The sequence below is a fragment of the Bos javanicus genome, chromosome 17, assembly GCF_032452875.1.
Source record: "Bos javanicus breed banteng chromosome 17, ARS-OSU_banteng_1.0, whole genome shotgun sequence".
NCBI classification, from domain to species: Eukaryota; Metazoa; Chordata; class Mammalia; order Artiodactyla; family Bovidae; genus Bos; species Bos javanicus.
The window spans coordinates 65,607,778-65,635,434 of record NC_083884.1 but is presented as its reverse complement, the minus strand read 5'-3'; the positions used below and the strand labels follow the sequence as shown (position 1 = coordinate 65,635,434).

The window sequence follows — 27,657 nt, the reverse complement described above, 5'->3', positions numbered from 1 at the left end:
CCTCTGCAACCAACCACCAGGATGGGTTTGGTTCTACGGGGTCCAACTATGAGAGCCACCCACTGTACCCAGGGCCCTAATGCAAAGGTGGGGTCGGGGGGTGGTCTTTAGAACAAGGAATGGGGCTCTGCCCTTTCAACAATACCTTTTTCAAAACAGAAGGCATTTATCTGCCATCACTGTGGCCAGTCTTAAGCGAGAAAGAGAGCGCAGCTGAGCTCCATGTCCCATCCCACAGATGTTACCCAGAAGCCCCTCCCCAGATATCCCCTCCATGCTCCCCGCCCAGCAGCTCCACCCTCCGCCTTCCCAATTCATCTGCTGAGCTTCTCACTTGCTCCACTTTATCCCAAGTGGGGTGCGGTGGAGGGGGCTCCAAGACTCACATGTAAGAGGCAGCCCTCCTCCTTTCAGACCCACCCCCAAAAACATGTGGAGACAGACAACCAACATTTACTGAGCACTCAGGGTGTACCGAGCCTGGCTCTGCTCCACCAGTATCATCTCAACCACACTGCAACCCTGGGAGGTAGCATCCTTGCCATATTTCATCGATTCTAAGGCACACAACTGTTTTCTCACATTTTAACGCACCTGAAGTGGGGATGCATCTTATAATCAGCAGTTATCTTACAACTGTGACATAGTCATTCTTGCCCAGTCTTGTGCAGACTCAGTTACAGACGTTTATACTGTTGACCCCTCAATGAGGTTCTGTGTAATGGTTTTTACTCCACATGCAGAGTATGGGGGCTTTTTAAAATGTCTTCAAAAAGATGATAGACTGTGATCTGATTGGAAAAGTGACTGTGTACACAGGAAGGCTGCTTCCTTCCTACATACACACCAGTATCTGCACTCCATAAGCACTGGCTGTGAAGACGTTCCCCTTGATATCCTAAGCACCCTGTGCAGAGCAGGTTCAGCAAAGATGAGGGAACTAAGTGAGTGAGTGATGACAAGGGAGAATGATAGATAAGACAGCAGGGTGGACAGGCAGTGGATAGATGGACTGGAAAACAAATGGACAAATGGACGGATAGAGGTTAAAGATGGGTGGATGGATGATTAATGGGTGGAGTTGATGATGGATAGAAGGATGGATGAATGTATGGATGGACATAATGATGGATAGATGGATGGATGAATGGTTAGGTGGCTGGGTGGATGTAAATATAGGCAGATGGATAAAAAATGGTGAACGGATGCACAAACAGAGGGATGGGTGAACACAGAGGCTGGAAGAGAGTTGACTGGCTGGCTGGGTGGGATACTGACAGATGAATGGATGGATGATTGAATAGAAGGACATACCAGCCTGTGGGTGAACAGATGGAGAGATGGAGATATTGGCAGATGCATGAACAGGCGGATCAGTGAGTGGATGGATGGATAGATGGATGAGCAACCTGGGGCCACAGGGACCCCCCTCCTCTGTAACCTGGAGCCAGACCCGCAGTGGAAGCCCTGGGCCAAGACAGGGACTCTCACCGGCTGGACCAGAACGTTGTTCTTGCCGTAGAGCAGGGTGGCGCGGGAGTTCTGATGCAGGGACTCCACATAGTCACGGGCAGAGAGGGAGGGCCGGTCGTCCATGCTGCCACTCGAATGCCTTTTCTGGATCTGGCAACGTGCGGGGAGGTGGCGGGTGAGGCCTGAAGTGACTGTCAAGGCCCCAGTCCACTCCCCACCTCCATGCGGAGTCCAGAACTCAGCTGGACTCCCCCCCGGGGCCCCACTGTCCTCCCCACTCACGCAGAGGGCCGGGCGCTTGGTGGGCGAGTCCTGCCTCAGGTGCGAGCTGTGGATGCGGTGCCTCTGGACAAGCTCATCGGCCGAGGGGTCCGTCCAGAAGTGGTCGGAAGTCTTCATCTTGGTGTACTCCAGGGCGCAGGGCCCCACTGCGGAGCAGATGGGGCTGGGAGCCCATCGCCCGGAGAGTCCTCCTTCCCTTCTCCCACCAGCAGGACCACTTATTTCCCTACTCCTCCCCTCCAGCAGCTAGGGTACCCCAGGCTCCTGCCAAAGAGGGACCAGCGCAGGAGCCTGAAATCGAGAGGCAGGGACCAGTTTTGAAGGTGGGAGGCTGGAGTGGGGCGAGACAGGCCCTTCGGAGGTGACCCCTCGAGCCGAGACCGAGATCCAGATGAGGCTCAGGGCGCTGGCTGGGCCACTTACCCAGCAAAGATGCAAGGATGGGGCCGTCCACCGGGTCCATCAGGAGAGCTTCTTTCTCGTAATACTTACTAGCAAGAGGAAAGGACATGCAGGGTTGGATGGTGACCAGCAGAGGGCGCACAGTCAACTACAGCCTGATGGTTGAGAGCCGACAGACTGGGTTCAATGTCCCTCTGGTCACCCAGTTACTGCTGTGAGCCTCAACTGCCCCATCTGCAAAATGGGCATAATGATAATATTATGGGCTGCCTAAGGACGTTTGAGAGCGACAACAGATGTCAGGCACTTAGCACAGCACTTGGCTGTAACTGCCTAATACAAAGGCTGTGGAAAAGCCTTAATGATAATAACAGGAACAATCATTAGAAGGCTGTTGAGGCCTGGCTGATTCTATCTGCTTCTCTTGCATCTTCCATCTCAGACAGGAAGGCACTTAGAGGGTCAGATGACGTCTGCCCTTCTAATGTTATCGAGGCAATAAAACATTTTAGCTGTGGTGTGTCCCCAATAGCTGTACTAACAGGCCTTCCCGTCTGGGTAACCCATGCAGATGATGCTGGGCTGACATGATCAGAAATGCCTCCTGGCCTCCAACTCTCCAAAATAACATGCGATGCCGTCAATGGTGTTTGAGCTGAATGGTTTCTGTTTTTGTTCGTTTGAGTTGTGTGTGCTCAGTCACTCAGTCGTGTCCGACTCTTTGAGACCCCACATAGGATTCTCCAGGCAAGAATACTGGAGTGGGGAGTCATTCCCTTCTCCAGGGGATCTTTTCGAATCAGGGTCTCCTGTATTGCAGGTGGATTCTTTACCGTCTGAATCACCAGGGAAGCCCGAATTGTCGCGTACTGGCCTCAAATTCTTTGCAAATTCATACAGTCTAGAAACAGAACTCCAGAATGGAAAGGACCTTGTCCTGACTCCTGAGGGATCTCAGGCCCAGACAGGGGAAGTGACTTGTCCGAGGCCGCACAGTAGGTGGATGTAGGCTATTCCAGCCAGTTCAGCTCTTCTTCCCGTTCAACAGCAGCGGGTGAAGAGCCCAGAATCTAGAGTTGGACATACTACCTGGGAGGCCAGCCTGGCTCCTCCCTCCCTGTGTGTCCCTGGACAGGTGACTACCCTCTCTGAGCTTCAGTGTCCTTTAGCTATAAACAGGAAGAAAGACAGAACTCACTCACCCAGGGCTGCTGGGAGGAATAAATGTCCAACTTCATGTACTATGTTCTGACATTGGGAGAGGTTCTCACTAAACGTGACGTGACTGTAATATCACCCCAAAGAAATCTTCAGTCATCCAGAACGCTGGCCAGGGCAGAATGACGTGCCCTGGACGTGCTCAACATCAAGTTTATACATTTCAGTGTCAGATCTGAAGCTAAGACTTGGAGACACTTTCCAGTCCACCGCTCAGTTTCTGTTCCCCAAATCAGCACAGTTATGTGACCACAACCTGGAAATAATGCCTTAAGAATCGCAGGCGTAGATGGGAGTAAGATGTGACTTAGAGGGCAGCCCCAGGGAGTCTCTTCAGGGTGATGGGTTCTTTGGTACAGTATTCTGTAGCCTGAGTGTGGTGTTGGGTTTTATGAAACTAGGCATGTATTAAACTTTCATAGAATTATATAGCAAAAAAAATAAAGAGTGAGGTTGGTTAACGTACTATGCCAATGGCAATGTCTTGGTTTTGAGACTTGTAGTATGGTTATGTAGGATGTTAACACTTAGGGTAGGGAAGAATTCTCTGTACTACTGTTTCAATTCTGTGTGGATCTAAAATCCAAAGTGTTTAATGAAGAAACAGTGTGTTGGTATTGCTAATCTGTGTCTTAGTTGCTCAGTCATGTCTGACTCTTTGTGACCCCAAGGACTGGGGCCCACCAGGCTCTCTGTCCATGGAATCCAACAGGCAGGAATACTGGAGAGGGCAGCCGTTTCTTTCTCCAGGGGATCTTCCTGATCCAGGGATTGAACTCAGGTCTCCTGCATTGCAGGCAGATTCTTTACTATCTGAGCCACCTTGGAAGCCCTAATAAACTACTCTAATAAATAAATAAGCTACTCGAATAAACTACTAAATAAACATGACCAATTTCTTCAGCAGGAAAACTCAAGCTCATGCCAAAGGCAGTAACTACATAGAACCTGGACCCACAGCAAGGCAGGGGGCAGAGAGGTGCTATAAATTACTAGAAGGTGAAGAGGTTAACTGGAGCTCTGGAGCCTGGATTTCTTTCAGTTCCTCTCTGGCCTCCAGGCCTTTGTGCCTGCTGTTCCCTCCGCTGGGAACACTTTCCCCCACACCCTTCTGCTGGGTAACACGCCCTTCAAATTGAAGTTTGACTGTCCCATCTTCCAGGACACTTTCCCTGACGACCCAGAGGAAACTAATCGCCACCCATCATCCGTCCTGGCACACTCATCACAGATTATCACGATTACTATGGGCCTGTTCTCCCTGCTAAATGCGAGCTTCGTGAGGGGAAGCACTTTGCTCTGCACTTTCAGACATATTTTCCTAGCAAACGGGCAAAGGAAAGGAGTGCTGGCCATGAGGACTCTCAGATCACAGATCTGCCAGTAGCTCCTCATTGCTCTCTTCATAATATCCAAGTTCCTTAACATGACAGGCAAGACCAGTGTATCCTCAACATCTAGGTTAGTGCCTGGCATCGTAAATGTTCATTAACTATTTAGCGGATGAGTAAACAGATCCACAGATGAATGCATGCCAAGAAGACTTGCACTACAAAACCTCTGCTGCTGCTGCTGCTGCTGCTAAGTCGCTTCAGTCATGTCCGACTCTGTGTGACTCCATAAAACCTCTATACCTGGGCAATCTGAGCTAGGAGAGAAAATGTAAAAAATACCACTAGGCCTTTCCAAAATGCTGTGTGCTCACTAACTCCTTTTCTCGCCTCTTCTCCAGAGTGGCAGCAATTCCCATCCTGTCCCATTCACCAGAAGAGACACCAGAGGCACAGAGAAGTTAAATGACTCCCCTAGGGTCACATAGTGAATCGACTGTGGGCTTCACTCACGGGAAAAGAAACATCTCTTAAGACTGTAAGATCCTTACACCCCACCCCAGTTCTGAAGATCCTGCATTGCTAATAAGCACCCAAACCTTCCCAAGGTTCTAACTTTGGCTAGTTTAGAGTCAAACAACCAGGAAGTCCTTATTAGTCACTTTCAAATCAAGTGTATATCAAGAGGGCAAAAAGAAAGCAGCTCTGTGAGAGAGGGCGCAATTCCCAAGATGGCCAGCAGGTGGAAGCAGAGTGCACCCAAGTGTTCCTTCCCACTCACCTGCTGTTTTCCACAAGGTAATGAACAATTTTGTCCAGGACCTTCTCAAACAAGGCCGTGCGGATCCACAGGTGCTTGATGGCAAGTGGGGACAGGCTGGGCAGTTTTGGCAGCTTTCGCACATTCTCCTGGAGGCCCTGGATCTGATTTCGCCTTTGAGACCAGCAAAGAAAGAGAATAGATACAACAGAGGAAATCCAACAGGATCAATATGCAAATGGGAAAGTGTCCAACTTCTCTAAGAAATGAAAGAATGGCAATTAGAACAACAGCAGGAGCCCACACTGCTCCTGGAGAATGGGAGAAGAGTTGAAAAAATAACAACACCCAGTGGGTGTGAAGACGTGGTTAAATCTGACCCTTTCATACACTGGTGATGGGTGAGCCAGATTCTCATACTGAAATTTCTCTGTCTCTTACTTTCTCTCTCTCAGCTGGAAAGCAGTGCCGGCCAAGAAAAGTCTTGGATTCTTCTCTCATTTTGGAGGCTCCCCCATTGCTCTGGAGAAGCAAGCTTTATAACACGACAAGCAGGGTGCTCTACAACCTTGCCCCTGTCTACCTCTCTGGCCACCTCCTTACCACTCCCTGCCTCTGACCCCAGGATCCAACCAGAGATCTCTGCAGATCCCTGAAGCTGCCAAGCTTTCATCTGAGGACTTTCTGTGAGGGGCTGCTTCTTTCTGGCTTCCCTCCCCACTCTATTATCTGGTTGAACTCTACTCACTCTTGAGGTCTCAGGGAGGGCACCCCCTCCGACAGGAAGCCCTCGTGCACCAGCTGAAGCTGGGGAGGGGCCCCTCCTCTGTGTTCCCTGGATCTCTGCAGCTTAACTTCTGGCTCACTTCTCTGTCTTCCCCTCCACAATGGGACGTCAAAGGCATGGATTATGCAATTCAACTGCTTTTTAAATAAAACACCGAGAGTCTACCACATGGCAAGCTTTGGCCCTGCTTCACGCCTGTATCTCTAGGGCCCGGCACAGTGCCTGGCGTGTACGGGGGCTCAGTAAATATGCCCATAAAAGAATGATTGCAAAAATGAGTGAATGGGCCCCTGGAATGGACATCTCTCATTTCTCCATCAGAAAGCTGCTCCCAATGTTATGGAAGGTCCATGGAAATCCACCTCCTTTAAGAAGCTATCAGCAGACACCTGGGAATTTAGCAGAGGGACTGGAAGACCCCTAAAGACCAGGTGGCTGAAGAGTGAGATTCCAAATGGGAACTGGCAATGCTAAGTCCAGAGCACTGCCCATGGTGCAGTTCTGGCCAGCAGCCCTGGGCTGGCAGGGTCTGAAGGGCAAGGCAAGGGCCATTTCTCTCCCAGTGGGGTGGAGTGGCCACTCATGGTGGTGAGGGCAGACACATGACTTGCCTGTCTCTCTCTCCCTTCTCTTGCCCATAACACATGTGGCTAATCAATCCATGCACTCTTTCCCACGAAGCCTACTCACAGCTCCAGAACTTTGCACGAGACAGTTCTCTGCCGGTCTTTGGGCTCCTGTAAAAGCAATGAGCTCTGGCAGGAAACCACCTCACAGCCACCAGCACCAACTGGGGATGAAACCTATTTGCCACTCCTGACTGGGCTCCAGGTGGGGGCTTGGTTGTGCAGTTGGGACTCGGGGTGGTTCTGGTGGGAGGCACTCATTTACACATTTTCAGGCCATGAGCCACTAAAACAATGCCCCTATAAGTGGCTGCTTCACCGTAAGCCTCAGATCCATGCAGATGGCGACCATGTGGTTATATTAAACTTCGATCTGCCTGCATTTGGCACAGGCCTGGCTCAGTAGGCACTTACTCATTCAACAATCATTTCCTGGGCCTTTCCCGGGTGCTGGGTGCTCTCCCAGACACTGGTGACCTAATGGGGAGCAACACATATGCAGCTGCCTATCCTCATGGAGTTCAGAGGCCAGTGGGGGGGACTGATAACAATCAGGTTAACAGTAAATGAGTGAATGAAAAATTATAGGTGGTGATAACAATTGGGAAGATAATAAACAGACTGATACAAAAGAGAAATGGGGCAAGGGTTAGAATCTACTACTAGTTAGAGGACATTACCATCCTTGGGGATGACAAGGGAACCACCACAGAAGATGAGGGGTGTGAACTGGGAGGAGGGTACAGCATGTGCAAAGGCCCCGGGGTGTGAAAGGCCCTGGCAGCTTTGAGGAGCAGAATGGAGAGTGGAGAGGGTGCTGGGAGGCACAGGCTCTTGCAGAGCCCAGGGAGGAGCCCAGGCTGTCCGCTGGGGGCGCCCCAGCCCACACCCCGCGCTCAGCACTCACGCGCTCTCGATCAGTTGCTCCAGGTCCTGCACCTTGCGGCTCAGCTCCTCGGCCGGCGGGAAGCTCTTGCCCACTTTCATGAAGAGCGCTGCGATTTTGTTGCTGCGCAGGAAGCCAGCCGCCCGCCTCCGCAGCCCGTGCAGGACGCAGGCCTCCACAGCCGCTGCAGGGACACCGCGGTCAGCAGGCCCCGCCCATGACCCCCCCCCACACACCCAGCCTGGTTCTGGGCTTTCTCGGTCACACACAGGTGCCTTGAAGGTCTGGGGCCCCATAGCATCACTATGACAGCATCATAGTTAAAAGCTTGTATGCCTCTTCATTGTCCGGCCCCTCAAAAGGGAGCAAGAGGGCTTGGTGGTGAACCCACGCTTGCTGCCCCGGGTCAGAGCACCTCTGTTCACATCTTCTCCTGGCCACTAACCAGCTGTGTGATGGGGTGAGGCGAATCAGTTCCCCTCCGCATGTCTCAGTTTCCTCATCTGTAAAATGGGATAGTATGAATAATAACCTCATAAGGTTGCTGTCAGGATCAGGTGGGGAGAATGCATGGAAAGCACTTTGCCCAGAGCCTGGCACGTGTGTGTGCTTCATGAAAGTTAGCTATTACTCCTGTCAATGACGGAGGGGAGCCGGGACTGCGCGACTGCCTAGCTTTATTTCAGTTAAAAGAATCACACTGCCGTCATTACGACTGTGCCTTCAGTAACAGCTAACATTATGGATCTCATTCAATCTCCGCCATGGCCAGGCAGAAAGGAAAACCATCCCCGTTTTCCAGATGTCGAAACTGAGGCTCCCAGAGGTGAACTGAATTGCCAGGGCCACCGAGCAAATGAGCGATGGAGCTGGGAGTCATACCCACGTCTGGGCCCAGCGTGTGCTCACAACATCTGTGCCTCCACAAAGGGCCTTTGAAGAGAGGTTTCAGTCATAATCTTCCCATTTCTGGGTCTCCCCTGGAGGCTCTGTCCAGCCCTCCTCAAACAAGAGACCTGGGGTGTAGCCTGGGTTCTACCACTAACTTGCTGTGTGACCTCAAGCAAATAACTTTCCCTTTCTGCCCCTCACTGTTCCCTTCTAAGAAACAGGCCCTGTGCATGCCATTCTGATGACCTCTATCTTACATATCTGATACTTTCAGCAGCCTTAACTTTTTTTTTATTTAAAAATTAATATGTATTTATTTGGTTGTAGCGGGATCTTCAGTTGCGACGTGTGAACACTTAGCTGTTGCATGAGGGATCTAGTTCCCTGACTGGGGATCGATCCTGGGCCCCCTCCATTGGGAGCGTGGCATCTCAGCCACTGAACCACCAGGGAAGTCCCTCAGCAGCCTTTGTCTTCTGACTTTCCGTCTTACACAGCAGCCTAGGAGCTCACACTGGTATGCACCAGGCGCATAATCCATGTCTATGGGGAAATGTGAGCTTATTAACAGCTACTCCTCACTCTTACTGGGCACCTGCTGGGCATCAGACCAGCGTTAAGATTCACCTTCCCTAATCCCTGTAGTGAAACTCAAGAGGCCAGTTTTCTAGTTACTGTTGTTTCATAGAGGAGGACACCACCAAGTGCAGGGTTAAGGGCCTGGCAAGGCCATGCGTAAGGAGAAACGCTGAGAAGTTTTTGGGCAATTGCTTGTCCTATTCTTGCTGCTGCTGTCAGCAGTGACTTGGCTTTGAAGGACTGTTCACATACTGCCTAATCTGCTCATCGAATTAAAATATCCTGGGTGATCATCTTTAAAATAGCTTCGATTTTGCCTAAATATCTAGGACTTTTCATTTGCTTACATTGATTAAATTCATGATCTAGTCCAGCTTGATAGACATTGTTCCTTTTTTTCTGATAATGGCTCATAAGCAACAACGGACAAAAGAAACCTCAGGGACGTCCTTCAGGCCTCATTTAATGCCAGCACGTTTCTCTCACCCCTGAACTTTGATCACAGAGAATTATTATGATTTTTATCACTTGCTAAAATCTTCTAAGTCTTGATCTTCTAAGTCTTTAATTGGTAGGTATGCTAGCAAGCCCTGAAACAGACATGCATATTAAGTTTTTTGCAAATAACAACATCCAGGAGAAAAAAGAAAGCCAGAGATCTATATCTATATTTATATATCAGTTCAGTTCAGTCGCTCAGTTGTGTCCGACTTTGTGACCCCATGAACCGCAGCATGCCAGGCCTCCCTGTCCATCACCAACTCCCGGAGTTTACCCAAACTCATGTCCATCGAGTTGGTGATGCCATCCAGCCATCTCATCCTCTGTCGTCCCCTTCTCCTCCTGCCCCCAATCCCTCCCAGCATCAGGGTCTTTTCCAGTGAGTCAACTCTTTGCATGAGGTGGCCAAAGTATTGGAGTTTCAGCTTCAGCATCAGTCCTTCCAATGAACACCCAGGACTGATCTCCTTTAGGATGGACTGGTTGGATCTCCTTGCAGTCCAAGGGACTCTCAAGAATCTTCTCCAACACCACAGTTCAAAAGCATCAATTCTTCGGCGTTCAGCTTTCTTCACAGTCCAACTCTCACATCCATACATGACTACTGGAAAAGCCATAGCCTCGACTAGACGGACCTTTGTTGGCAAAGTAATGTTTCTGCTTTTGAATATGCTATCTAGGTTGATCATAACTTTCCTTCCAAGGAGTAAGCGTCTTTTAATTTCATGGCTGCAATCACCATCTGCAGTGATTTTGGAGCCCAGAAAAATAAAGTCTGACACTGTTTCCACTGTTTCCCCATCTATTTTCCATGAAGTGATGGAGACATATATTTCCAAATACATATGTGTGTATATGGGCATGTGTATGTATGTATTTTTACATACATAAAATACTTTCGGGGAATTCCCTGGTGGTCCAGGAACCAGCGCTTTCACTGTCACGGGCCCAGGTTCAATCCCTGCTCAGGGAACTAAGATCCTACAAGCAAAGCAGTGTGGCCAAATATTTAATTTATTTATGTATGTGTCTATATATATTTTTTTTTTTTTTGAGGGGGGCTTCCCTTGTGGCTCAGCCAGTAAAGAATCCGTCTGCAATGTGGGAGACCTGGGTTCCATCCCTGGGTTGGGAAGATCCCCTGGTGAAGGGAAAGGCTGCCTTCTCTGGTATGCTGGCCTGGAGAAAGAACTCCATGGACTGCATAGTCCATGGGGTGGCAAAGAGTCAGACACGACTGAGCAACTTTCACTTTCATTTATATTTATGTACTTAAAGATATATCACCTAAAAAAATAAGATCTTGCCCAAGGTCACCCAGCAAAGAAGTGGCAGAGATGGGATCTGAGCAGAGCTGGGCAGCCAAAGAGCAGAACTGAGATCTGTGGTTTCCCAGGCTGTGGCGTGTGCTCAGATGGTTGTGGGCCCATGGGTGGTGTCCCCAGCCACCTGGACAGAAGCTAATGGGCCCCTCCGTGGAGCCAAGACCGTGAGAGGGGCATGATAGCTCGTCCTTCGTGGAGAGACACTCCACAATCACGAGGTTAAAGGGTCTTCAGGGAGGAAGAAACACTCCCACATATACGTACACGCTGCGTATGTGCTGAATCCTGACTTCGGGGACACACAGGGCCTGTGCCTCTAGCCATTGTGAAGGTACGGTAAGAACCTGGCAGCAAGGCTATTTCTGGAGCCCCATGGGCCTCACAGGTTCAAGGAGAGGGAGAGGGCTGAGTCACACTCTGAGCCCCGGGCCTGCCTCCTTGGCTGAGCCAGCTGGGAGCGATCCCTCGGGAAGTGTCCACGGCTTCTTGATTCCTTAAAGTCCCCATCCATCCTGTCTCTCTACCTGGGTGAGGAAAGGACACAGAGCCCATCCCTCAGAGGCAAGCCCCCGGTCACCTGGGGTGCGGTCGCTGTGAATGGAGCCCAAGGGAGGGGAGTCATCTCTCCGTGTGGACCGTGATTACCCCTTCCTGGGGCACAGAAAGTGAAAGTGAAGTCACTCAATCGTGTCTGACTCTTTGTGACCCCATGGACTGCAGCCTACCAGGTTCCTCCGTTCATGGGATTTTCCAGGCAAGAATGCTGGAGTGGGTTGCCGTTTCCTTCTCCAGGGGATCTTCCGGACCCAGGGATTGAACCCAGGTCTCCAGCATTGCAGGCAGACGCTTTACCATGTGAGCCACCAGGGAAGTCCTTCCGGAGCACAGATGTCATTCTTAATCTCTTCTCTAATCTTTTCCCTACTTCCAAATTCCCTAATGGAGTCCCTCTGGAATCTGAAAAACACTTCGCAGTTACGAAGCAGTGAAAGCATGACCTCTGGGGACCTCTGCTCAAAGAAAGCTGCCACGGCCCCGGGGCAGCCCACAGAGAGAAAGCCGCTTTTCAAGGCCGCCCGGGGCCACTGACTCACCGCAGAAGGAGATGATGTGGCTGCTGTCCTCGTGGACAAACTTGCGTGTGACGGCCTCCTCCATGATCTGCTTCACCTGGAAGGCAGAGGCGCCGGAGGGTGAGACCCCACTCTACCTGGGAGCGGGCACCCCAGGCGGCTGCGCTGTCCCTGCCACCCCCCGCAAGGGGCGTTCCCTGGTTGCTTGGGATGTTTCGGGAACGGTTCCCTCTTTGCATTCCCAGTGTTTTCTGTAGGGCTGAGGCCTGTGGCTCCTGCTACCCTCACACTTCACCCTGAAATGAATTCATTTTCAGGCTCTCTGCATAGTGGGCTTCTTTTGAGATGGCACATGAAGTGTCATCTCCTTCCCTGTCTGTGCAATCTAAGGCACCCGTCTCCAACTTCTTCCATCCCATTATCGTTCCTTCAGGGTGCTTCCTGTCCTATATCTTTGCTCACTGTCTGTCTCCAACTTCTAGAATGTAAGTTCCTCGAGGGCAGGGCCCCATCTGCCTTGTTCACCGCTGTATCCTCGGAGCCTAGAACAGGGCCTGGTACGTAGTAGGTCTCCACAAATATTTTCTGAGTGGATGAATGAATGAATGAAATGAGCATATATAAAAAAATGTTGGGGGGGAGTGCAATATGAAATATCAGCCCTGAGACCCGGTAGATCAAATCCCTGTTTGGGTACCTGTACCAGCTGGATTTGTGGTCTTATTTTGGGAAACTGAGCTCAGCAACATGCAGAAATTCACCCAGAAAGGCAGACCTGGCCCAGAGTGGAGACAGATTTCAAGACGGGCCTGCGTCCCCAGGCTGTGTGCTTTCCACACTGCATCCCTCAGTCGATCAATGCTGCGTGCCTGTGAGGGGCCAGGCACAGGCCACACCACACTGAAAGGGCCGTCATGCCTCTGCTCATGGAGGCGACCCCCTGGTGGCCTGAACGCCCTTCTGCTTTGCTGGATTCTGGGCCCGAGAGTCACTGTAGTACTTTGAGCAAAACGTTTCTCCCCTCTGGGTCATCAGTTTTCCCACCTTGAGGAGGTGGGAAGAGATGATATCAAAGCCTGGTCCCAGATCTAACGTCAGCAGGGCTTGACGTGGGAGTCTGGAATCCACCCCCATCGATGAGTCCCCTTTCTGGCTGCCCTGAGGGCCACCCAGACTCAGCCCGGCCAGCGCATTCACACACAGGGCTGAGTGCAGGGTCAGGCTCCCAGCGCCCTTCCTCTCCCTTCCTTCTGGATGCCTCCTGGAGAGGAAGACAGAACTCAAAGCATCCTTGGCCGTGTTCTCCGGAAAATCACATGGCAGTGCCCACCCAAGCTGGCACGCCACCCCCGCCCTGACACAACAAAGTCAGCACCTGCCTTGTGAACAGCTCCCGACCTCCCGGCCCAGCAAGCTCCAAGCCAGGCTCTGCCAGCGGCATTTCAAAGCCTGAACCCTAGCTAACCAAGCCTGTGGAACTGCCCCCCTTAACAAATGGGGAAACCAAGCTCAGGAAGATGAGCTAGGCCACCCAAGGCCACACAGCTAGGAAGGAGCAGAGCTGGAATTCCAACCTGTAACAGTGTTTCTCACCGTGGCTCCAGCCCCTCCAGCTTCTAGCTGTATTTCCTCAGGCACTGCCCTGCCTAGAACCTCGCCTTTGGCCTCCTTCACTGCTAATTCTGATCCTGGCTGAAACATTAGCTGTTTTGGTTAAATCTCCTGGCTTGAGGTCCTTACGGTGGCTGCTTTCATAACACTCATCATATTGATGCTGATTTTGTTAGCATCTGTCCCCCTTGCCAAGCTGTCGATCCCATGAGGGCAAGCACTCCATATCTCCCTGATTTACAACCATATCTCCAGCACACAGCTGGTGCTCAATAAAGTTGTGTTTGACTAATGAACGACTTGAAGGATCATGACTGACTTTCTGCTTTGGTAGAATATTTTAGTCTGGGGGAAAAAAATAAGCTTTCTTGTCACTATGCGAAACACGCTCAGCCGTGTCTGACTCTTGGCGACCCCATGGACTCTGTCCATGGAATTCTCCAGTCACTATAATCATGGGTAAATAGAGCAGCAGCATACTGATCCCTGGAGCAAGCAAAGGCACAGGGAGGTAGAGTAACCCGCACAGGGTCACACAGCTGGTGAGGAGCGGGTTCGGGGCTTGGATCCAGGTTTACCTCACGCCAGTGGTCGCGCTCCTTCTACAACATGCCATCATACAGGTAAAACCAAATTAAAAACAAAACCAAAATTAACCTCCCAGGGGAAACACAGCCACCAAGGGCAGCCCGCACAGGGTGTGAAGGAGGGTTGCAAGCAGGTGGACAGAGAGAGCAAGAATTGTAGTTCCTGCGTGTATCACTGCTTCCAAAGCTCTCTCCTACCTGCCTCACCTCTCTGGATCAGCGTAAGAACGGCATGGTAACACCCTCGCCTTTTAAGGAGGAAACTGAGATGGAGGAGGGGGCACACTCCTTTCCTTTGCAAAAGGCAGCTCAGGGTCCTCCAATATTCATCCGCCGAAACCCAAACTTGCACTATGATGGGGTTAGGAGCTGGGAGCCCTGATCTACAGCCAGTCTGCCAGAAGTACAAGGAACAGCCTGAAATTTGTGATCGGTGCCTGAAATTGGGGGGTGGGGATCAGTATTATGGGACTGGGCCCTTAACCTGTAGGATCTGATGCCACCCCTGGGTAGATGGTGTCAGAACTGAGTTAACTATAGGACACTCAGGTGGTGTCAGAGAATTGTGTGGAAAGTACTGTGTGGGGGACAGGTGAGAGCAGAGGAGAAATGCACAGCGGGGGCTTGTTTCCGCAGCTCGCCGACTGAGCACAAGAACGTCTGACTCTGCTGGCCTGTGTGTTTCTTTTAGCAGCAGGACAGCTCTTGCGGGGGAAGTGCAGGGTGTCGGGGAGGGTCAAAGCCTGACCGCCCCATGCCATGGCAGGCCCCAGCTCCTTCCAGAGAGAGGGCTGGCTCCCTTTTAAGCAGGTCACAGCCCTCCTGCCGACATCCTCCTGTTCCTTGGAGGTGGCCATCTGCCGGTCACCCTCTGGAGTGGCTCTGACGCAGGGACCCTGCTGCCCACCGCCTCCTCCGCCAAGGTGAGTGCGGAGATGACCAGGCCCATCAGCTCCCTCCAGAAAAGGAGGCTGTGAGCTTCTTGAAGGCACGTGAAAAATCCCTCAGCTTTGACTTCTGGTTCGGCCATCAACTAGGAGGTGCCCTGGAGCCTGGCACCGCCCCTCAGGGCTGTGGTTTCCCCCTCTCTCTGACCTCAAATACCTGCTCGGGATGCCTTAAACTCTTTCCCTTCCCTTTCCTTGTCACCGTCTTTCCAATCCTCTAAACCATCAACTCCCCTAATGTTACAGGCTCAGCTGCGGCCCTCCCTGGCCCCCCACCAAATACGTATCTTGAAATCTTATCCTTCGGTTCCTCAGCACATGACGGCATTTGGAGATGAGATCTGTACAGAGTGATTAAGTGGAAATCAGGACATTCAGAGCGAGCCCGAATCTGTTATCATCTGGGGTCCTTACACGAAGAGGAAATCTGAACATGGATGGTCACAGAGGACGAGCACGTGAAGATACAGGGAGCAGACAGTCATCGGCAGCCGGTGGGGCACCCGGCACAGACCCTTCCCGCGAGGCCCTCAGAAGGAACCCGTCCTGCCGACACCTTGATCTTGCACTTCCAGCCGCCAGAACTCCGAGGAAATGCATTCCTGCTGTTCAAGCTGCCGAGCGTGTGGTACCCTGCTATCGCAGCCTGGGCAGACTCACACCTCTGCCATGTTCCTCTCTCTCCGGAAGGCCTGGGGCACCCCGACCCGTGGCGCGTGGCAGGTAACACTGATGAAGTGCAAGCGGGGCGGGGCCTTGGTGGGGGTGCTTTTACTTCTTGGGGCTGCAGGAGGGCCTGGCCAAGCAAAGTGAAGATTCAGAGGTCCGCTGGCGGCAAAACCATGGCAGGTGTTTTGCTCTGGGGGCAAAAAAACTGGGTGGGGGGTTGCTCTGTGCACTTGAGTGCTAGCTAGAAGCCTTTCTGGTTTGGGGCTGCAGAGGAAGAAGAGCGTGGGGGGCAGGGGCCATGGGCCTCTGGGACAGAGAGAGGAGGGCGGGGAGAGGGGTGGGCCGTGAGAAGGTTCTGATGATGTGGCAGCTGCCACAAGGCACCACTCGGATCCCATGAGGACCGGAGTCTGGGAGAGCTGCTGGCCCCTCGGAACAGGGTCACCTCAGCTGCACAGATAGCCCCTCCAAAGTCTCGCTCCTTCCCGAGATTGGGGGGCTGGGTGCCGTACAGGGAATGATGCATGTGGCTGTGAAGATCCGGCATCCTTGCCCTCACAAGGGACAGCTCACAGGGGCCCTCCCAGCTCCCCACGGGGCTGGTGGGGGCTACCGGGGGCTTCTGTAGAGACCAGCTCAGGGCCCAACTTCTTCCTCCGCCCACTCCGGCTGCTCCGCCTCACCTCCCCTGGACCTGACCCCAAGAGTGGGCCCCCATAAACCTCCTGCATCCTGACCTCCATCTCAGCACTGACCTCCCATCAACGCATCTGGACAGCAATCTCCAGGGACAAGTTGCAAATGATACAAATGCAGGGGGAACTCATCTGGGCAGGAGGCATGAGAATCAGCCCTTGGGTACTGAGCTCGAGGTAGGGAGAGCGGAGGGGATGGAGTCAGACAGTCCTGGGCTGGAGGGGCCCTTAGTCCTAAGAGCCACTTGCAATGGGGACTGGCAGAGCTGCTCCAGGAGGGGCCGAGAGGCGCCAGATGGGAACTGGTTACAGATACAAACGCTCGGCCTCACCTGGACCTACTGAATCAGAAACCCCAGGGTGGTTATCAAGACCCTCAAGCGATCTTCTGCACGCTCAGACTGCACAGAGGAGCTAAGGAGATGGAGACGGAGGGCAGGAGAGAGTAGGGAAGGGTGGGGGAGGATATAAAACAGGGAACTGCCCCCAAATCCTCAAGGAAGAGACGTGGCAGTCACGGCTGTGTCCAGGGACCCTCCCCACACAGCAAGCTCCTTCTGGGAATGCCTTTCTCACACCCTGGTCAGGCTGTGGACAGTGGTGGCTCCTGGCTCCCCAGTGTTAATATCACAGAGTGCTGCACGCTTCCTGCGGTCTCTCAGCATCCTTCCCTCGCCGTAGTCAACAGCCTTTTATTAAATTCATCTTAATGTCCTCAGTTTGGGGGAGCCATCTGCTTCCTATCGGCACCCTGACTGCACACATGCCCTGTCTCAAGTTCAAAATCTGCGGAGCAGAGAAGACTGTTTGCTTACATCTGTGGATCCTGAAACTCAGGTCTTGAGGTCACACAGTCAGGAAGCTGGCTGCAGGGAGGAGCCTTGGGCATGGATCCAGGGTGGGGGGGCTGGAGGGGAGAACGCAGCACCGAGGTGTTCTCAGCCTGAAGGAGGGGTTCTGGTGAGTAAAGACCCCTGCCCACTTCCGCTGGCTCCCAGATGTGGGCTAGAGTATCTCCCCAGAAGTTAATAACAGGCCGACAGCCGGAGGCCAGGGAGGAAATGAAAAGGCAATGCCGTGGGAGCCTGCCCAGGAAGGTCACTGAGAATCCTGCAGAAGAGGGCATGGTCTTGTGGCGGGAAGAAAGAAGCTGCTGCCCACTCCTGCGTGAGTTGGGGGAGACCATCCCTGAGGACTGGCCAGCACTGTGGGCGGGGGAAGAGGGCCTGGCAGCCACAGAGGACCTCTCAAACTCTCAACCACTTTCCCCCTCTCAGGCCGCCAGACATGGTCTTGAGCACAGTCCACTTTGGAGGCAGACAGCTCGGAAGGACCGCGGGGTGGTGTGGAGACAGTGCGGGTGGCAGGGTGGCATCCTGGCATCCAGTGTGACTTCCCAAGCCTGGGCCCAGGAGTCATGCCCCATCTTGGCGGCACGGAGGCGGTGGCTGTGGTTGGCGCTGCTCTGGAGCCGCACAGACCCGCGTTCCCACCCCGGCTCAGCCACCAGTGTCCCGTGTGGGCACGGTCAGGTCACCCCCCTGCTGCCACTTCGGCTTCCTCAACTGTGAAGCGGAACCTGTCACCCCGCAGGGCTGCGCTGAGGATTAAATGGGACGTCGCTGGTGAAAGGGCAGGCCGGGCCAGCACACAGTAGGAGCTTTATGGCACTAAAGAGTACTCTTACCTTTTTGGGGGGCACTTGCTATGCTCTGGGGACTGTTTTTGTAAACACAACCTTAAGGAGGCCATTTCCCAAGTTATTCCCATTTTATAGATGGGGAAACTGATACACAAACACAGAATTAGCTAATCTGACCCGGGCCATGAAGAGGAGTCAGGACTCAGACCCAGGGCCTGATGGTCACTACACATCTGTGGATCTGTGGGTCATCACTACGTGAACCCGTTCAGTGTTCATCTCTCCCAAGGAAGCCTTGAGCCCCTAGGGCAGTGCCTGGACAGACCCAGGGCCTTTGTTCTAATAATACTTTGTCTCTCTCTGCAGAAGCCAGAGGCCATTGTGAAGCAAATGCTTTTATTTTCCTTTTTATCATTCTGCTTTTGTTATTAAAGAAAATGTTTACTAACAGTACCTACTAAGTGCCAGGTGAGCTGTATAGAAAGTCTGATTTAATCAATAGACCATTATTATCCCCTACTTTAAAGATGGATAAAGTGAGGCATGGAGAGTTTATACGACCTGCCTGAAGGTCACACAGCCAGGACTTGAACCCAGGTCTTCCTGACAGCCTGACCTGGAGTCCTGTCTCCAGCCTTGCCCAGTCATGGGTCAGGTGCTGAGAAATTTGTGAGGCGGGACTCCTCGGTGTCTCCCAACTTGGGGCTGGAAAGAGGCGTTGAACTAGGAGTCAGGAGACCTGGCTCACTCGGATGTGACTCTGCTAACCATTGTGGGGACCCTTCAGAGGCACGGGGGGACCTCAAAGGTCACAGTGGTCAGGAAGCTGCGATCCCTCTCCAGTTCCATTCTCAGGAGTCCCCCAACATTGGCTTGCATTCCTCCAAAGATGGGGAGCTTGCTCCTTTTGGAACCAGCTTCTCAGCTCTAAGGATAAGATGTCGGGAGGCAGGTGAGAGAGGCTAAGAGCTTGGGAGGTGGAGTCACTGACCTGGGGCCAAGTCCTTGGCCACTCACTGCCTGCCTGACGCTGGACAAGCTTCCCCATCTGGAAAACGGTGTGTGTGGGGGTCTTAGCACACCTCACCTCACCAGGCCAACATGAGGCCTGAATGAGATCGTGGACACAGTGCCTAGCACATATAGGGATTCTACAAACAGTAGTGACTCTTGAGATGACAGTGACGGTCAGGTTCACTGCCCTGCCTGGGGTGGATTTCATGAGGGTGTGCAGGAACTAGGAGGCCCTTCAGCTCTATTCAGGCGAGCAACCTCAACTTGCTCTGGCTGTGGCCCAGCCCCCGCTCCACGTCAGGCCTGGAGCAGCTGCCCCTGCACCTCCGGCCTCACCCTGCAACCATTCAGAAAAATGCCCCGCCCTCCTTCACCCCAACCTCCCTCCACCTGCAAATATTTAAACAGCATAAAAGGAGGATTCATCTCTGAAGGGAGGCAGGGAAATCCGGACCAATCTGCACAGCTGGAAGGGGGCTCCTGGGGGGCCCCCCAGGCCATCCTGTCTCTCTCCTCCTCACACCTGCCACCTGCCCACACCCAGGTACTCTCATGCTGCCCACCTGGAGCCCTGCTAGGTTCCAAATCACCTTGCTTCTCCTCCCTGCCTCCTCACGCTGTGCTGTGTTCACCCCCTGCAAGCCCCTGATGGGAATCACTTGGCCCAGTATGCAGGACCGTCATTAAGGGCTGTGGAAAATACGGGCAGGGGGCCTTAAGTGGGACCCAGCACACAGCTGCCACAGTATAAAGGGAGGCACTTTAGTGACGTAAGAACGTGGGCTTGGAGCCACTAGGCTGCGGTCAAACTCTAGCTCTGCTGTTAGCTGGGGGAATCCTAGGCCTCAGTTTCCTCGTCTGTGAAATGGGGACGATGTTGTGCACCACCTCACAGGGCTATGGGGAGATTCCAGAGACAAAACAGGAACAGCGCTCAGAACTGCCCTAAGGCAGAGCGTCGTACGTGGCACCTTAGAACTCATCGAGGCCTGATCGTCACTACACAGCTGTGGATTTGCCTGCTCAGTGTCCGTCTCTCCCAAGTACACCTTGAGCCCCTAGGGCAGTGACTGGACAAGCAGTTCGGTATATATTTGGTGATCACTGTGATTATATTAATAACACTAATACCGGCATCCAGTGCTTGTGGAACTGGGTTCCAGGCAGTGTCCTAAGCCCTTCTGATGGATCGTGTTTGCTCTTGTGTAAGGCTGGGGTTGACAAACTTCTTCTACAACGAGTCAGACAGCAAATGTTTCAGGCTTTGGGACAAGGCCGCCACGTAAAACATAGGATGCCCAGTGAAATGTAAGTTTCAGATAAATATATATTTAGCATAAGTATGTCCTAAAGAGTGCATGGTGCATGTTGAAATCCAAATTGAATTGGGCGTTCTGAATTTTCATTTGCTAAATCTGGCAAACTCCTTTTCAGCCACCTATGGTCTAAATGAGTCTCTTTTGTTTTTACAGCTGTTTATAATGTAGAAAGCCCTCTCAGCTCAAGAGCCGTCCACAAACAGGGACCTCCTGTTTACAGCACCCAGCGCAGTGCCTGTGGCCCATAGGAGGCCTAAATAAACACCCCTGGAGCTGCCACCTGCTCCTCGGAGGCCAGCGAGGAGCGTTCCCACCCCAGCTGGGGTCTCAGGGGGTCGGTGCCTGGCCGTGCAGGCGGGTGACTAATGCTGAGGCAGCATCAGCTTCTGAGATGAAGGCCCCCAAGCAGCCTGACTCTTAACAACTCTGCAAGAGACTCAGTGGAGAGGACCGCTAAATTAGGATGCCTGGAGGGCCTTTGAGGTGGTTTTAAAAATAACTCTCAGCATGTGGGGAAAGTGGGGAGAAGAGGGATGTGACACAGAGGCCCCCTCAACAATAACTGGGGTGAGGGCGTGAGTGGTGGATGGGCTGGCCCCTCTGCAGGCACTCCGGATGCTGAGAGCAAGATGCACACACCGTAAGAGGCCAGTATTTCCAATCCTGCCTGGAACAGCTGACTCCTGGATGTGGGTCCCCAGGGGCAACGCGATGGGCTCCCCTCCACGCCTTTGCCCACGTAGTGCCTTCTGCCAGACGCCCCTCCATGCACACTCCAGCTCGCTAACTGCAACTTGGGCTTCAGCTCAGGTGTCCCCTCCTCCTGGGAGCCTTCCTGAACTCTCTGTATCCCAAGCGGGGATAAGTGTGCCTCTTCCACATTCCACTGACACCTGCCTTCCCAGCATGAATCACATGAACCAAAACGCACTCCTTCACTCAACATTCATAGGGCACCTCCTCCGCGTCTGGCATCAGGCAGTGAGCAGATTCAGTCTCTGTCCTCATGGAGGTCACAGTCCAGCTGAGTGGAAAGATATTAACTAAATCACACCAACCAGTGTGAAGTGAGACCAATTCTCTGCAGCGAAAAAACTTGGTTCTATGAGAACATAATAGCAAGGAAACTGGGGAGGTGGGGAGATCAGGGAGGGCTTCCTGGAGGAGGTGATGCTCAAGTTCTGAAGTACAAGTAGAAACGAACTCTCTGGGTTTCGGATTCACCAACTGGAAAGCAGAGGGGAAAAGTTTCCTCCTGCTACTGCCCCCACAGAGGCGCCCTGGAGCTCAAAGGAAGGAACAGATGTACGGACGGTGTGGCAGGGAAAAGCACTACATGGAAATAGCTGGCGGCTCTGCATTTTTCAATTTTTTACGGGCGAGGCGCGCAGGCGGTGAGAGGTGGGAGGGGCTGGAACCGGCCTGATGGGTGGGGGAGGGGGAGGGGACGGGAATATTCTGGGAAGCTCCAAAGCACAGACACAGATGTGGGGGCTGGACCCGGATGGGACCGCCCTGCAACTCGTGACCGCTTCCATGTGGCCCCCACCTTCCCTTCCAACCACATCTTGTCCCTTCTCAGTCACACGTGCACCCCTTCTGGGCGACCCACGTGACTCCCACTAGCTGACCTTGGCTTCCGCAGTCCTCTGCACCCGACACCCTACCTCCTACCTCCAACTCCAGCTCTAGAAAACCAGCCAAATGCTCTGACTTGGAACCAGGTAACGTGAGTTTCTCACTCCCTCCTGAGATGCCCTCAAGTTGATGTGAGGCTCTGCCCACCCCCATCTGTTCCAGGTAAAGAAGCCGCCTGTCAGTGCAGGAGACGCAAGAGAGGCGAGTTCGATTCCTGGGTCGGGAAGATCCTCCAGACGAGGCAAGGGCAACCCACTCCAGTATTCTTGCCTGGGAAACTCCATGGACAGAGGAGCCTGGTGGGCCACAGGGGTCGCAGAGAGTCAGTCACGACTGAGCGCACACACATGGAATAACACCCACAGCACAACTTCCAGGATTCAGATCCCAGCTAACACACTCGTGGTCTCGGGCAAACCGTGTCCCTTCTCCGAGCCTCAGCATTCCCATCCGTACAGTGAGTACTATCCACATTAGTGCTACGTTACTATTCATCTTAGTGGTGCCTCACAGGCATAAGATAATACGTTCCATAGCAGTGTCTCTTGGCTCTGCCTCCGAAGGCAAAAGAAATAAAAGCAAAAATAAACAAACGGGGCCTGATTAAACTTAAAAGCTGTTTGTACAGCAAGGGAAACCATCGACAAGACAAAAAGACAATCTAAACAGAGTGGGAGAAGATATATGCAAATGATATGACTGATAAGGGTTAATATCCAAAATATACATAAACACTTAGACAGCTCAACACAGAGCGCTGAACCTAACAGCAGCCGCACAGCAGGTGCTTCCTGCATCTGTTTACGTAAGAACAACCAGCATTTACTTATAAGGGGCTCACTGTGCCTGGCACTGTGTTTAGGGGGTTTATCTCATCCAGTCCTTGTGATAATTCGGAAAAATGGGCACAATTACTCTCCCCATGTTACAGATGAGGAAGCTGAGTCTCGGCGAGACTAAACGACTTCCCAAGAGCACAAGGTTTTCAAACGGCAGGGCAGGGATTCAAACCCATGACTGTCTGCCCTGTACGGAGCCTGGCACGCAGTAGACGCATTCATTCATTCAACAGACACATACAGATGCTTCCTGCACGCTGGGTAGGCGCTTTACAAAAGTGAGCCCAGAGACTCACAGTAATACAGGTATTATCGTTATTATTCTCATTTTCCCAAGGAAGCGGTGGACCTGGGAGGGACAAAGATCGTCGGGCCTGTGAAGAGGCTGCGATCTGAATCCAGGTCTCCTGCTCTGCAGTCCCAGGTCACAGTGGGGACCCCAGCAGCCAGGTGGACAATGCACCTGTTCCCTCAGCCCGGCGCAGCCCAGTGTCACCGTCACAGCTGCAGTCCAGCAGCACCTGCCAGCTCCACTCTACCCCAGCCGGCATCTTTCATCTTTCATCACGCACCTCTCCCAGCTTACCTCCTAGCTCCCTCTCTCTGCCACTCATCGGTTCCCTAAATGAAAGAAGCCATTCTGAAAAGGCAACATACGGCATGACTCCACCTGTAGGACATTCTGGACAAGGCAAAACTATGGAGACAGTAAGAGCATCGGCGGTTCCCAGGGGCTGGGAGGAGAGAGAGAGAGAGATGAGCATGGGCGGTTTTTAGGGTACTGAGAGTATTCTTCCCAGGTGGCTCAGTGGTGAAGAGCCCGTTGGCCAATGCAAGAGACATAAGAGATGCGGGGTTCAATCCCTGAGTCGGGAAGATCCCCTGGAGAAGGGCATGGCAACCCACTCTGATAGTCTTGCCTGGAGCATCCTATAGGCAGAGAAGAGCCTGGCGGGCTGCAGTCCAAAGGGTCACAGAGTTGGACGCGACTGAAGAGACTTAGCACGCATGCACGAGAGTATTCTGTGTGATACTCTAATGGTGGATACCTGTCCTCATGCATTGGTTCAGACCCACAGAATGTACATCACTGAGAGTGAAGCCTCATGTAACTATGAACTTGGGGTGACAATGATGCGTTTGTGTAGGTTCATCCATTGTTAGCAAATGTCCCACTTTGGTGGCGGAGGGTCCATAATATGGGAGGCTGTCCATGTGTGGGAGTGGGGAAAGTGAAAGTGAAAGTTGCTCAGTCGTGTCCAATTCTTTGCAACCCCATGGACTATACAGCCCATTTTCCAGGCCAGAATACTGGACTGGGCAGCCTATCCATTCTCCAGGAGATCTTCCCAATCCAGGGATCAAGCCCAGGTCTCCCGCATTGCAGGCGGACTTTTTACCAGCTGAGCCACAAGGGAAGCCCACAGGGAAGTGGAGGTGGGGAGTATAAGGGAAATCTCTCTACTTTCCACTTAATTTTTACAGTGAACCTAAAACTGCTTTTAAAAATAAAGCCTATTTTTTTTTTAAATGTCTTTCCCTCACTCTGCCGCTCATGGAGGATGTTGGCAGGGGTTCCAGCTTTTGGGCAGACAGGATAAGGCACTCCTCCGCGCCCTCAGTCTGCATGGGCCACGGGGGGCCTTCGGGGTCTCGCAGAGCTGGGGTCTGAAGACCTCAGTTAGGACCTCGGCGACCACAGGGAATGGATCAAGGCTTCCTTCTCTGGACTGTCTCTCTCACCTGCAGTTCCGGGACTGACCTGCCGCACCCTCCCCGCCCACATCCTCCCGTCCTGCCCGCCACATGCACAGGTAAGGAAGGCAAAGCCCCAGGGGCATCCTTCTGCCGGCCCATCCGCCCATCCGTGTGATGGTGAGTGAGCAGACAAATAAATGATGAGACGGTCGCATGCGAGTCTTCAGACGGTTAGAAAAACCCTCCCTCCAGTTCCTCACTCTTAACGACCCTAAAGGTAGCTGTGGGGCTTGCAGGAGAAGCAAACGCCTCTCCCAGCCTGCTGCCAGCCCGGCCCAGTTAATGGTTTACTGATGTGCTATAAATAGTGCGTATAAATAGGAAACCTGCATCGCTTCCCAAGAGTCGGAGGACTGGCCGGCCAGCCAGCCAGGCCTGGAAGGAGAGGTGTTCTGGGGCTGAGAATGGGGTTCCCACCAACCGGACGCCCTGCACGGGTACCCTAGACACCCCTTGACAAGAAGCCTCCCCCAGTGCCTGATGCTAAGAGCACTTGCCAGGGAGCACCTTGGGCAAAATGTCCTTTCAGCCAATACTCCTATACCCAGTCAATGGTGGAGACGGAGGAGCCTCAAAGACAGCTGCCCCAACTGCCCCCCGTCCCCAGGGGAAAGGGCCCGTGTTTCATATCCTGAGCTCACACCCTGGATCCCCGCCAGCTTTCTCCTAGGTGCCCACTGCGTGTGGCGGCTCCCCTGGCAACACTCCCTGTTTCTGCAGACCCACGGGCCTGTGGATGAAGAAGGTGCACACAGACTCCAGACGGTGCCGAGATTCTCTGGAAGGCTGCCTGAAATTCGGAGGTGTAGGGGCCACAGGAAAGTAAGAAATGGAATTCCCAGATGGTTCACACACTGTGGACCAGAAAATGGAGTAGCCACCTCCAGCAAACCTTGGGAGGAAAAGCAGTGAGATACTGTGTCTAAGGGTTGGGTGGAATCCTGGTTTTTACCACCTGTGACCTTGGGCAAGTCACTTCACTTCCTCTGTGCTTTGGTTTACTCATCTGTAAAATGGGATGATAAATAGGACCTAAATAGTCAAAGCCATGGCTTTTCCAGGGGTCATGTACGGATGTAAGCCCTGGGCCATAAAGGAGGCTGAGTGCCAAAGAATTGGTGCCTTCAGACTGTAGTGTTGGAGAAGACTCTTGACAGTCCCTTGGACAGCAAAAAGATCAAACCAGTCAATCCTACAGGAAATCAACCCTGAATATTTCATTGGAAGGACTGATGCTGAAGCCGAAGCTCCAATACTTTATCCACCTGATGTGAAGAGTCCACTCAATGGAAAAGACCTTGATGCTGGGAAAGATTGAAGGCAAAGGGAGAAAGGGGCAGCAGAGGATGAGATGGTTAAATAGCATCACTGACTCAGTGGACACGAATTTGAGCAAACTCTGAAGACGGAGGACAGAGGAGCCTGGCATGACTTAGTGACTCATCAAGAACAACGACATCCCTGCCTCAGGGGTAGGTCCTATTCATTAAGGATTTTTTAAAGATTACGTACATCAATGGATATAAAGCACTTAGCATGCTGTCTAGAACATGACAGAACTTTCTGGACATGCTCCATCCCTGCGTTGTCCAATACAGTATAGTTGCCTTGTGGGGCTACTGAGTATGAAAGGTACCCAGTGAGGTTGAGGAACAGTATTTTAAATTTAATTTTACTTGATTTAAATGTAAATAGGCACATGAGGCTAGTAGTTCACACTGGACAGTGCCAGTCTGGAATACAGTAGGTGGCCAATAAATGCTCACTATGATTGCTATGGAGAAGGCAATGGCACCCCACTCCAGTACTCTTGCCTGGAGGATCCCATGGATGGAGGAGCCTGGTGGGCTGCAGTCCATGAGGTTGCTAGGAGTTGGACACAACTGAGTGACTTCACCTTCACTTTTCACTTTCATGCATTGGAGAAGGAAATGGCAACCCACTCCAGTGTTCTTGCCTGGAGAATCCCAGGGACAGAGGAGCCTAGTGGGCTGCCGTCTATGGGGTCGCACAGAGTCGGACACGACTGAAGCAACTTAGCAGCAGGAGCAGCAGCATGATTGCTGTTAGGGGTTGTTATTATTATTAGAAGACTCACTGGGTTAGAAATTAGGAGACATCACCATTTCTGAGCATGTGGAGGGCGGGGAACTGTACTGGGATCTTTGTATCCCAGCACCTTGCAGGGTGTTTTCTTTTATAAACTTGGTGAAAGATTTATTTAAAACCACAGTGAAGAACACCTACCATACTGGAGTATTTGGGCTGTGGATCCTTTACGGGTCCTGAGGAGAAGGGAGGATACCCTCTCTGTATGGCAAGTACAGAGTGTTCGTACAGTTTCAGGGTTTGCACACCCTGGAGTAGAAATCTCTGACTTGGCAGACACCTGCACGCAGTAGGTCGCCAGGCAGCACCGGGATCACAGCCAGGCACGAGGCATCAGAGCGGTCACTTCCACCGTGAGGGGCTGAGCTCCAAACACAGCGCCCTCAGGCTGTCGAGGTGGACGCCTGTGGTTTCCTGGCCGGAGTTCCACCTCCCTGTCTGGACGTTTCGCCTCGACCCTCCTCTGGGCCCCCTCCTTTACTCTCACAGGGCTGACTCTACACTCTGCCCTCCCAGGCTTGATCAGTCGGAGGAGAGGAATCCGTCCCGCGGCCACTGGCGCAAAAAGAGCACACGACCCAGGTTGGTCCCATGAAATCTAATCCTGAGACTTCCGCTAGAACCACAGGGAAGGGGAAGTTTGGTTTCTGTTGATGCCAAGCTGGCAGATTGTGCCCTGAGAGCGGCTGGGCAAC

At 52.6% G+C, this 27,657-nt stretch overlaps 1 protein-coding gene across 2 annotated transcripts in view; it reads right to left on the bottom strand.

Annotated features, from left to right (window-relative positions):
• SGSM1 (small G protein signaling modulator 1) overlaps positions 1 to 27,657 on the bottom strand; it is a 73,795-nt gene that overhangs the window by 37,492 nt on the left and 8,646 nt on the right. For both annotated transcript variants that reach the window (XM_061385179.1, XM_061385180.1), the window contains exons 3-8: positions 12,156 to 12,231; positions 7,787 to 7,949; positions 5,488 to 5,640; positions 2,179 to 2,246; positions 1,756 to 1,901; positions 1,492 to 1,623 (exon numbers count right to left, since the gene is read on the bottom strand). In XM_061385179.1, coding sequence (XP_061241163.1) covers positions 1,492 to 1,623; positions 1,756 to 1,901; positions 2,179 to 2,246; positions 5,488 to 5,640; positions 7,787 to 7,949; positions 12,156 to 12,231 — 738 coding nt within the window. The remainder of the gene's footprint in view (positions 1 to 1,491; positions 1,624 to 1,755; positions 1,902 to 2,178; positions 2,247 to 5,487; positions 5,641 to 7,786; positions 7,950 to 12,155; positions 12,232 to 27,657) is intronic.